Below are 12,102 nucleotides of genomic sequence, written 5' to 3'. Positions count from 1 at the left end.
ACATTAGCTACCCTCCAATCCATGGGAACGATTCCAGAGTCTATAGAATTTTGGAAGATGACCAGCAATGCATCTACTATTTCTAGGGCCACTTCCCTAAGTACCCTAGGATGTAGATTATCAGGCCCTGGGGATTTATCGGCCTTCAATGCCGTCAATTTCCCTAACACCATTTCCCTACAAATACTGATTTCATTCAATTCCACCCTCTCATTAGACCCTATGTTCCCCGACATCTCTGGAAGGTTATTTGTGTCCTCCTTTGTGAAGACAGAACCAAAGTATGTATTTAATTGGTCTGCCATTTCTTTGTTCCCCATTATAAATTCCCCTGATTCTGACTGCAAGGGACCTACGCTTGACTTCACCAATCTTTTTCTCTTCACATATCTATAGAAGCTTTTACAGTCAGTTTTTATGTTCCCTGCAAGCTTACTCTCATATTCTATTTCCCCCTCTTAATTAATCCCTTTGTCCTCCTTTGCTGAATCCTAAACTGCTCCCAATTCTCAGGTTTGCTGCTTTTTCTGGCCAGTTTGTATGTCCTATCCTTGGATCTTATGCTATCCCTAATTTCCCTTGTTAGCCACGGTTGAGTCACCTTTTTTGTTTTATTTTTATGCCAAACAGTGATGAACAAATTCTGTTGTTCATCCATGCGATCTTTAAATGTTTGCCATTGCCTATCCACCATCAACCCTTTAAGTAACGTTCCCCAATCCATCCTAGCCAACTCGCGCCTCATATCATCGTAGTTTCCTTTATTTAAATTAAGGACCCTAGTCTCTGAGTCAACTACTTCACTCTCCATCTTAATGAAGAGTTCTATCATATTATGATCACTCCTCCCCAAGGGGCCTCGCACAACAAGATTGCTAATTAATCCTTTCTCATTACATAATACCCATTACATAATGGCCTGATCTCTAGTTGGTTCCTCGACATATTGGTCCAGGAAACCATCCCGTATACACTCTAGGAATTCATCCTCCACAGTATTGTTGCTAATTTGGTTAGCCCAATCTATATGTAGATTAATGTCACCCATGAAAGCTGCTGTGCCCTTGTTGCACGCGTCTCTAATTTCCCATTTAATGCCATCCCCAACCTCAGCATTACTGTTTGGGGGTCTGTATACAACTCCCACTAATGTTTTCTGCCCCTTGGTATTTTTCTACTCTACCCATACAGATTCCACATCATCACAGCTAATACCCTTCCTTACTATTGTGTTAATCTCCTCTTTAACCAGCAATGCTACCCCACCTCCTTTTCCTTTTTGCCTGTCCTGCCTGAATATTGAATACCCCTGGATGTTGAATTCCCAGCCTTGGTCACCCTGAAGCCATGTCTCCATAATTCCAATTACATCATATCTGTTTACATCTATTTGCGCAGCTAATTCATCCACCTTATTATGAATGCTCCTCGCACTAAGACACAAAGCCTTCAGGCTTGTTTTTTTAACACACTTAGTCCTTTTAGAATTATTATTTACTGTAGCCCTGTTTGATTTACACCCTTGATTTCTTTGCCTTCCACTTCCTGTGGCTCTGCTTGCATTTATTTTTCCTTCTATACACAACCAAACTGAATATGAGATCTGATTTGCAAGTGGTCTATTTTCTAGTAATCCACCGAGACTCAGTCACTTACATGCTTTATGCTTTTTTCATGTCGAAATGAGTTGAGATATTTTGTTGGAAAATGAATCAGAGCTTCCCACTGCAGAGGTTAATTTGTTGGAGCTTCTACTATGCAATGCTCTATTTACTGAATGAGGGAGTTGCACCAGCTAAGGTACTTGTTTAATTCATATTCTCGGCTAAATGGCCAACCCAGCTCCTGGGAGTGGATTGGTTGCCTGTCCGACCTCCGTAAAAACCAGAAGTGGTTGGGTTTGAGATTTTTTAAATTTGAACATCCTACCCATTTTCTGTGGTTAATATTATCCCCATTGGTTCTGTTCTCATGTCTTTGACCGCAGTGACTGTTTTATTCATTGGCTGTGGTTGCTTAGGGAATGTTTGATCAGGATTTTCTATAGTTTGTGGATGAAAGCAAAACAGCTGTTGAAGTTTAAACATTCAGCTTGTTCTGTGTTACATTTTAAACTTTCTCCCAATTTTTTGTGTGTGAATAGCTTGACAAGTTTCCGTAAGAACATAAGAAATAGGAGCAGAAGTAGGCCATTCGGCCCTTCGAGCTCGCTCTGTCATTCAATAAGATCATGGCTGATCTTCTACCTCAACTCCACCTTCCTGCACTATCCCCATATCCCTTGATTCCCTTAGTATCCAAAAATCTATCGATCTCTGTCTTGAATATACTCAATGACTGATCCTCCATAGCCCTCTGGGGTAGAGAATTCCAAAGATTCACCACCCTCTAAGTGAAGAAATTTCTCCTCATCTTAGTCCTAAATGGTCGAGCCCTTATTCAGAGACTGTGATCACTAGTTCTAGACTCCCCAGCCAGGGGAAACATCCTCCCAGCATCTAAGCTGTCAAGCCCTGTGAGCATTTTATGTTTCAATAAGACTACCTCTCATTTTTCTAAATTCTAGGGAATATAGGTCTAGTCTCCTCAATTTCTCCTCATTGGACATTCCCTCTGTCCCAGGAATATGTCTGATGAACCTTTGTTGCACTCCTTCTCAGGCAAGTATATCCTTCCTTAGGTGAGGAGACCAAAACTGTACACAATACTCCAGGTGTGGTCTCACCAAGGCCTAATGTAATTGCAGTAAGACTTATTTACTCTTATACCCCAATCCTTTTGTAATAAAGTCTAACATACCATTTGCTTTCCTAATTGCTTGCTGTACCTGCATGTTAACTTTCAATGATTCGTTTACAAGGACACCCAAGTTCCTCTGAATACCAACATTTTCCAATCGCTCACCATTTGAAAAAAATTCTGCTTTTCTATTTTTCCTACCAAAGTGCATAACTTCACATTTCTCCACATTATATTTAATCGGCCATATTTTTGCCCACTCACTTAACCTGGTCTATATTCCTTTACACCCTCTTTTCATCCTCCTCATAACTTTCCCACCTGACTTTGTATCATCAGCAAAATTGGATACATTACACTCAGTCCCCTCATCTAAGTCATTGATATAGATTGTAAATAGCTGAGGCCCAAGCACTGATCCTTGTGGTACCCCACTAGTTACAGCCTGCCAACCTGAAAATGACCCGTTTATTCGTACTCTCTGTTTTCTGTCCATAAACCAATCCTCAATCCATGCTAGTATATTACCCCCAATGCCATGAGCCCTAATTTTGTGTAATAACCTCTTGTGTGGCACCTTATTGAATGCTTTATGAAAATCCAAATGTACTACATCCACTGATTCCCCCTTATCTACCCTGCTAGTTACAACCTCAAAAAACATGATTTCCCTTTCATAAATCAGTGTTGACTCTGCCCAATTATATTATGATTTTCTAAGTGTCCTGTTACCACGTCCCTAATAAGATTCTAGCATTTTCCCTACTACAGATGTCAGGCTAACTGGTCTATAGTTCACTGTTTTCTCCCTCCTTTTTTTAATAGCAGGGTTACATTTGCTACCTTCCAATCCACGGGGACTGTTCTCGAATCTAGGGAATTCTGGAAGATCAAAACGAATGCATCCACTATCTCTGTAGCCATCACTTTTCAAAGCCTAGGATATAGACCATCAGTCCAGGGGATTTGTTGGCTTTCAACATCAACATCACTGAAACAGATTATCTGGTCATTATCGCATTGCTGTTTGTGGGAGCTTGCTGTGTGCAAATTGACTGCCGCGTTTCCAACATTACAACAGTGACTACACTCCAAAATTACTTCATTGGCTGTAAAGCGCTTTGGGACTTCTGGTGGCCATGAAAGTCTTTCTTTTTAGGCTGGTGTTGAATGTTTAGGTTTTTTATAACATTTTCACTTTTGAACCAAAAAAGGAAGACATTATGGCCTAGAAATTGGGTTGGGGCGCCAAAGTGGCGCAAAAGTTGCCTGAGCGCAGGATTTAGCGCAGCGATCGGAGTAATACCGATCGCCAGAAATTTATTTTCAGTGCCCCTCGAGGGAGACGGGGCGAGGCTCGAGGCGCTCCGCGTCCCTCTTAGGGCGCTGAAACTGATTATCGCAGCGCAACGTGCCGCAACGCCACATGCTGCGGCACGGCACGCTGCGGTACTGCAGGCCTTCCTCCCACTGTTAAGGGGGAGGTGCCTGCAACAGCGCGATCCCCGCTCGCGAGTGTCGGCAAATGAGCCCGGCACCAAGGAGAAGTGCCGGGCTCTCGGGAAACAGCCGGCAATGCCGCGGGGGGGGGGGGCGTTAGGAGGCCGGGGACGGAGGTGCTGGCAGGCGGCCGCCGAAAAAGCGGCCGCCCCGCACCTCCACCTTAACTTGCGCCGCTGCCGGCACAGTAAGGCCCTGTGAACCGGGCGTGGGTAGCGAGCGGCGCAACTGCAGTGTTTGCTACCAAATATCGCGAACGGGGCACGAATGGGGCGCTGCGCACACCGATGACATCATCGGTGGCGGCGCAGCGCAAATGCCTAACGCCACCATTAGTGCCCCTACTGAATATCGCGGGAGACGCAGCCAGTGGCGCTACAGCCACTGACTGCCTCTTTAGGCGCTAACAGGTGGCGCTACTCACCCAATTTCTCCCCCTATGTGTGGGAAGCAAACCTTTTGCAGGATGAAAAGAGTGAGGTCCATTTTGACTTGTGGAAGTTATTCATGTAAAGTACTGATGTGTAATTTGCACGTTGTTGAGATCATTGTCATTAAGCTACGGGGTATAATTTACTTTTTTTTAGACCTTTTCGTTGATAATGAGGGAAATCCAGTGAATATAATTTACTTGAATTTTCAAACAGGATTTAATACATTTTCACAAGACTTTTAAACAAGGTTAATGGAATTAATGGAAATTACGAGCTGGTTTGAGATTTGGTTTGAAAATTGGAAGTAGAATGTGATGATAAATGGGAAGAAAACTTTGTCTATAAGCAGTGACTAGTCAAGCACTGCAGAACACTGCTTTAGGCACCCAGTTGTAAATCCCCTGCTGTTCACATTATTCATAACTTAATTAGGGAAGATTGCTTGTAATATTGCATAATCTGTTGATGTAATAAAATATGTGGTAAGTCACAAATATTAAGGAGACATGCAAGATCAGAGAGATTTAGACCAGTTAAGCAGATGGTATCAGAAATGGCAGGTAGATAAATGTAAGAAACTGCTAATGAAGTACACTTTTTCTAGATAGGCTGGTATATCTTGGGATTGCGCGATGTCCAACTCTACTGGGGTATGACAAGTGCCACAATGAATTAGCAGAAGTGGAAAAGGAAACGCTTTTGGATGTAATTATTGTTCAGTCAATGATGGTTTCCAGCAATGTGAAGTTGTTATGGTACATCATAGGAAGAAAAGTGTAAAAGAACAAATAGATCTTGTGGAGAATGAAAGAAGTAAGATGGTGGAGAAGGGTAAAACGTATTTCAGATTTTAAATAATTTTTTTCACAACAATTTTCACTAATGATGTCGATAGTGTTTCTAAGCAACTAAATAAAGCAGTGAGAGATCCATTGGAGATTGTGAGTCGTTATGAAATGATCATTAGCAAAGTGGAGCACCAGAATTTTCATAAAGTATTAGCCTCAAGAAATGGGGATAGAAGTAAGGAGTCTATTTTGGAAATTTTGCAAGGTTCTTGGGGAACAACGGTGGTATGAGATCACTGTAGTCTTTTGAAAAAATCAGAAGCATGATCCTGTGAACCACAGTCTTGCTAGTCTGGCATTTCTGGCAGAATAAAACAGTAGAATCTAGTATAAAGGCAACAATTCAAAGATTTCCAGTAAAAGTAAAAGCACTAGGGCCTAGAAATTGGGTTTTGGCGCAGCGACGGCTTTAGCGCCGGAAGTTAGTGCCGGAGCTAAGTCGCGCTGGGCGGGCCAAAAATTCACTAGTTCTGCGCCCAAACGGCTGCCGGCGCTGCTGAAAGCTGTTTGCGCCTGAAAACTGGCGCTACGCGCTGAATTGCGGCGCTATTCCGGCGCTGCGGCGCCCGCTGCGGTGCGGCAGGTTCGGGAAGTGCAGGCCTCCTCCTTCCCTTAAGGAGGAGCTGCCTGCACCCGGCCGCGGCCCGCGAAAATCATTGTAAAAATGAGCCCGGCACCTCGGACAAGTGCCGGGCTTGCATCTGTCCCGGGGGGGGGGGGGGGTGGAGAAGTCCGGGGAGGGAGCTGCGGCCAGGCGGCCGGCGGGAAAGCGGCCGGCCGCCGCGGGGCCTTTAATGCGCCGGCGCAAAGTCCAGTAAGGCACCTCTGCCAGAACGTTGCTTGCGGCTGCCACGGGCGAGGCGGCCGCAAGTCAATTTCGGAGTTCGGGCGGGTTACCATGGCAACCGGGACGCTGCGCACACCGATGACGTCATCGGTGCCGGCGCAGCGCTAACGGCCTAACGCCGATTTAGGGACCCACTCAATTTCCAAACTGGCCATAACTCCGGCGCTAGGCCCTCTAGCGCCTCAAAAGCGGCGCTAAGCCTACCGAATTTCTAGGCCTAGGAATTTACAATGTGGGATTTAAGGTCAGATAGATATTCCAGAGGTATGCTTAATTTACCTTGCAGGTCAGGTAGAACCTTCCCCAAAAGTTAAATAATGTGGGTAGAATCTTTTTAATAAAGTGGAATGTCTGTGGGAGGAATGAAGTTTCTGTCAGTTCTTGTTCAATGCTCTCTTATGTGAGCCACATGGGTTTGTGAAAGGCTTAACAAATGTATTCTAGTGCTTTGAGGATGTCAGTGTTAGGCATAACTAATTAGCTAAATGAAAGTTAAACAGTAGTAATGGTAATATCCATAATTGGGTAACAATGATCAGTATTAGTTGGCTCCCTCCCATGTACTGGGCTGCTCCTGGGCATGCTATTTCTAATGATGTCAATAAAGATATTTGGCTGGAATTTCCTCGATCTGATTTACACTGAAATTTCTATGCTGATCTTGCCAACGGCAATTTACACTGAAATTTCCTGATAATCTCATCAGCAAATGCCTGAACAGAAAAACCAATGTAAAACAAGTGGAAATCTGGATCTGAGGAAAACATTGAACGTATGCCATCAGTCTTCTTTAAGTCCATCTTCATCTTATTGATGTTATGAGATTAAAGTTTGAAGCCATCAAACCATCATTTATGCACATTAAGCACAGCATGTTTAAAAAAAGACAATAATGGCAGCTTTACTCTTTTTAATGGGCCTGAATTTGCGGTCGGAGGCTTCCCGCGGGCGGATGCCTCTGAACTGCAATAAATCTACGGACCTACCTGATGGCCCTGGATCCATGGAGACTCATGCTCCTGGGTCTCTACACGTAGGCCTGCATAAAGGCCCACATATCCCAGGGACGCAAGCGGTTCGCAAGCGTCCCTGGGATCACGTGGGTCAGCCCAACCAATCAGAAAGGGGATTCCCATTATACTTATGGGGATTCCATTTACACACGGAATCCCCATAAGCTTAATAGGAATCACCCAAAAAACACATGTACACAACCTTGAAATTAAAAAAAAGTCATTACATGTATAACATTTATTAAAATACAATGTCATTAAACATTTAAAACAAAAATTTAATTTTTTGAAAAATAAATGTAAACATTTTTTAAGGGGCCAAAAATAACAAACTTATTTTACAGGTTTTTGAATGTTAAAATGATTTAAAATTTTTTACCAGGCGTAAGAGTTTCATGGGCATTCACTGGACAGCAGTTGGGCAAATAGCCCAAATCTCTGCCAGCGGATGTCCATTTCCTGTGCGTGTGGAGGATCTGCCAAGAAGATTCTTGACAGATCGCAAGTTCCAGGTTTTCGTGCATGCGCAGCCCATGTGCAAACCCGGAACCTGTGAGGCACTTACGGCCGCAAACGCACCGCGTACATGGTCATAGGCCCTGGAAAATCCGAGCCAATGTATCAGATTCTGATGTCATAAAAAAACATTCAAAGATATAGAAAAGATGGTGCATCTCAGTAAGGAGGAATTAAAAAAAAATCACTATAAAACACCAGAAATTGTGACTTCTGGTCCAGCTATGCCTAAAATTTTGGGATTAAATTCAGAACTGGCATAAATGCAGGAAACTCGCGTTCTCTGGTTTTATGCATGGGCGCGGAACTATGTTAATGAGCTTAGTGAGGTTTTGGAAGACGTGACAAATGATGAAGGAAATTTTCATGTAACAATGTTTTAGTGTAAAATCAGAGTAAATCAGTTACATGCGAATTCCCTGGAAAAAATTGCCGCAACTCCACTTTTACATCCTGGTTGTTTCAAAACTTTCCAGGAAATTCTATTGTAAGTAGAATATCTAAGATTATGGATGACAAAAGGTTCTGTTAGAAAATGCAATATCCCAAGAATAGGGAATTACCTGTAGTTTGAAGAGATTTAAGGACAGGGACTTTAAAGAAATTTACAGCCATTAAACAACTGAGCAAATCAAAACTAAACAATATTTAATATTGCAGAATGTAAGATCATGCAATAACGATACATCAAGGTGACACAAGGTGAAGCTGGAAAAAAGGTTAATTGAGGGCCAGCTGGTAGTGATTGCCAAGTCCCACAATCTTGGATCTCATGAAGGCATCACATGCAAAGGTGCCAAGATGCATTTTCATGTGATTTATGTCACTGTGTTGTGTGTTTGTAAACAAATAAAATGTAATTTGCCAAAGACCTTTTGTAAAAACAGTGCCTCTTAAAGAAACTTCTCTTTCCAGTGTAATAAATGGAAAGCAGAATCTTTCCAGTTTTGGTGTGCTAATAGTGTTGTGGTGTTTCTAGCACAGTCCATAAAACATGGCCACTGCACTTGTTGTATTAAAAACCTTTTAAATGTATAATCAATTTTTGCGGCAGTAATATGCTCTGACATTTCTACGTGTTGGATGCATACCTGGAGATACTGGCACGAACGTTCTTGCTGGCATGTTTCCGATTTCATGACAGCTTTATTATCAAGATTCACCGAGGATTTCTGATAAACTTCATGGGCTCGGCTCACAGTTAACGTTGAAGACCACGAGCTCTTCTTCATGATTTGTGCGTCAACATTCAGTGGGATATTTACACAAGTTGTGCACTTCATGTCATTATTGCTCCTAGAAGTTTTTAAGGTTTGCTCACTGATAGTGTTATAAGCTTCCATGAAGTACTGGGATGTTAAACGGTCAGGACATCGACCCATGGTCATCACATTTGTTGGCCCATGATAAATGCATACATCACCGTCCAAGTTATCATCTGAGCTCCACCACCCGGAAATATTAGATTTGTTCTTCAGTTCTGACTTCCTATCTTTGCTCTTGCTGCGCTTGCCACGTTTCATAGCATGTACCTCATCAGGACTTGCTTTACTGCCATTCATATTTCCTTTGGAAGGGCCTTCCAGAGAATGTGACTTAGTAAACAGCTTTTGCACTGAATGGACCAGGTGGCGGATCCTTCCTGGACTTTCACTGCGGTGTTCCAAGGCTGTCCGTTTATACTGCAAGGTGTGGAAACCATCACGACGGATTGGAAGTTGTCTCTCAAACTGGTCCAGGAGGTTGGCAGGGATGCGGTTGGTTTTATTGGATGAGGGTACAGGCACCAGGGCACATTCATCCTTGAGGTCATGCTGTGAACTATAATGTCTTCTGGGAAAAGTGCTACTGGACAGTTGGTCGTTGAATGGAACCAAGCATTCTGAGTGAAAGGAGTTCCGCTGGGTGTAATAGGAATGATCTCCAGCGTGGGAGTCAACTGGATTGAGTATGTATGGCTTCCTTTCCTGTTGATGCAACAGTGTATCATATGAAGGGTCACAGTTGGTTGCATGATGGTGGCCTCGGCTGCTCGATAACCCTTTCATTATTGTGGTTGAGATGTTTCCCAAGTCATTTAATAACTGTAGTTATTATCAGGAGAAGTCTTGAGAAAGCCCTAAAATTATAAAGTGAAATAACTAATCAGCAATATAATTTCCCATTATACTTTTTTGGGTTAAAAATGTAGTACTAGAATAAGAAATGTGACTGAATTCTTGAAAACACAGTTTCTACTTTCTGGACCCCAAAACACATATCAAAAACTGATAGTATTAAAAATTAAAAACTCTCAGACACCTGGTTCTTATTTCTATACTTTTCTTTGACAAAGTTTGCATTATTTTGTTAATCAGGTTAACAACCAATTCTTAAAAAAAATAAAATCCCATGTATACAGAGATAAATAGATGGTTATTGTTCATTTGAAAAGTAGCACTCCATTGTTGAAGTGATGCTATCAAAGACCATTTGGGTCTAATTTTCCTCAGTGCACTGAATGTGTATAAAAAGACCCAGGAAAATATGGCATGGCATAAGGCACTTACACCATCATTTCCTGGAAATTGTAACGCTGTAAATTGGACCCTTCAACATAGATGCGCCATACAATGCTGCAAGTCTCCAGGAAAAATGTGGCCAATGCATTGTTTCAATGTTATTTTCAAAAAGGATTAGCTTAGTTCTTAGACTAGTGTTCTTTTTATCACAGTATCCACTTGAAGAGTTAAATTGCAGGTTGTGTTCTGTAAATATATAATTATAATATATGACTGATACTTAGATGCTTGCTTATCATTTGTTTAACATCCACTTTAGCCTCCTTCGTCACCCACATCTCTTGACATCAACCCAGCAAGAATGGCCGGAATTTTGCTGGTGCTGAGAAGACGGGATCGGAGGTGGGTCAGCTGTGAAATTTGAAATGATTGACAGCAGGTCAGGACCCTGCTGTCAACCCACCTCCACGCTAGTCTCCCAGGTGTCAGGTCTGTCAGCGCGGAACAGACCCGACACCAAGCGGCGGGGGAGGCAATTTAGATCATTAGCTGGATTATTAAGAGGCAATTAAGCATTATTTTAAGCTCACCTTTAGATTTTTAGTGGTCGCCAATGCCTTCCCCGCTGCTCGGGGATCACGACAGGTAAGGAGGTCGGGAGTTGTGTCAGCATGGGATGATTTACTAACTTGACAGCTGCAAATGTGCTATAAAAGCTCCCATTTCATAGGTCTTTACTTTCCAAGGTTAGAAGCTGTTACTTACTGCATTTGGAAGACAAATTGAGCTTTATGCAGGTTGCAAGTGTTTGGAGTAAACTCTCTATCCAGTGTCACCTCATTGGAACAACCTCTCTCACCATTGACAGATTGCTTCTGCCGTCTCAAGTTCACCTGCCATCTATCACATCAGCATCAGTGCCCTTGAAACTATCTCAACTTGGTCCTCAGAATCCCACCACGATCAGCCCCAACTCCAGCATCACTGGGCACACCAGCAGCACCAACAACAACACCAACCTTCTCTGCAATCAACTGATGCTGCACAGGACACAGGGCGTCAGCACCCGACCACATTGCTGCCCAGGAGGCCAGGGATAGCCTCACCATAGCCAGATTTATTTCACTTGATGCTGCACACCCAGGCTGCCACATGATGCGCCAGGTTAGCATCACCCCACACCAACACCATAAAGCATCCCTACAATGCCCAAGCCATTCCTTTCAAAAGCATCACCATTGCGGGTGTACCGTTATGTCTCACCATTTACTGCAACTCACTAAGCCACTTCCAAAGGTGCACACAGATCTGTCCAAGAACGCAAAGTGTTGAAAATAAAGGTTTCAATGTTTGACACCACATTAACAGAAACTTCACATGAACATTGGCTAAAACACCCAAGTGCCTACCTTTGTGTGTTGTTAGTTGGTATGATTGTACTAGGATGAGGGTGAGTGTGAGCGGTGGCTAGTGAGATGGGGAAGTGATAATGTAGAGAGGGATGGATGGAGGTGTAAGTTAAGTGGTCTGAGTAAAGATGTGCAGGAGTAGGGTAGGGAAGGCAGAGTGATGGGGATGTGATGAGTTGCACAGCAGGATGAGGTTGAGTGTGGCTTGGCAGTAACATTTCGTGATCTACTGAGATCATTGAAAGGTTTGTGCCACTGCAGCCTGGTCCTCCTGACAACATCCCTGCTTGTGCCC

At 43.1% G+C, this 12,102-nt stretch overlaps 1 protein-coding gene across 3 annotated transcripts in view; it reads right to left on the bottom strand.

Annotated features, from left to right (window-relative positions):
- The window catches only part of dlgap1a (discs, large (Drosophila) homolog-associated protein 1a), a 1,322,085-nt gene that overhangs the window by 264,447 nt on the left and 1,045,536 nt on the right, over positions 1-12,102 (bottom strand). For all 3 annotated transcript variants that reach the window (XM_085992777.1, XM_085992778.1, XM_085992779.1), the window contains one exon: positions 8,989-10,016. In XM_085992777.1, the coding sequence (XP_085848903.1) occupies positions 8,989-9,945 (957 nt within the window). In that variant the 5' untranslated portion in view covers positions 9,946-10,016. The remainder of the gene's footprint in view (positions 1-8,988; positions 10,017-12,102) is intronic.

Source organism: Somniosus microcephalus, chromosome 7, assembly GCF_052327205.1.
Source record: "Somniosus microcephalus isolate GS21.2 chromosome 7, FLI_Smic_1.0, whole genome shotgun sequence".
NCBI lineage: Eukaryota > Metazoa > Chordata > Chondrichthyes > Squaliformes > Somniosidae > Somniosus > Somniosus microcephalus.
This window is presented reverse-complemented; position numbering and strand designations above follow the sequence as displayed.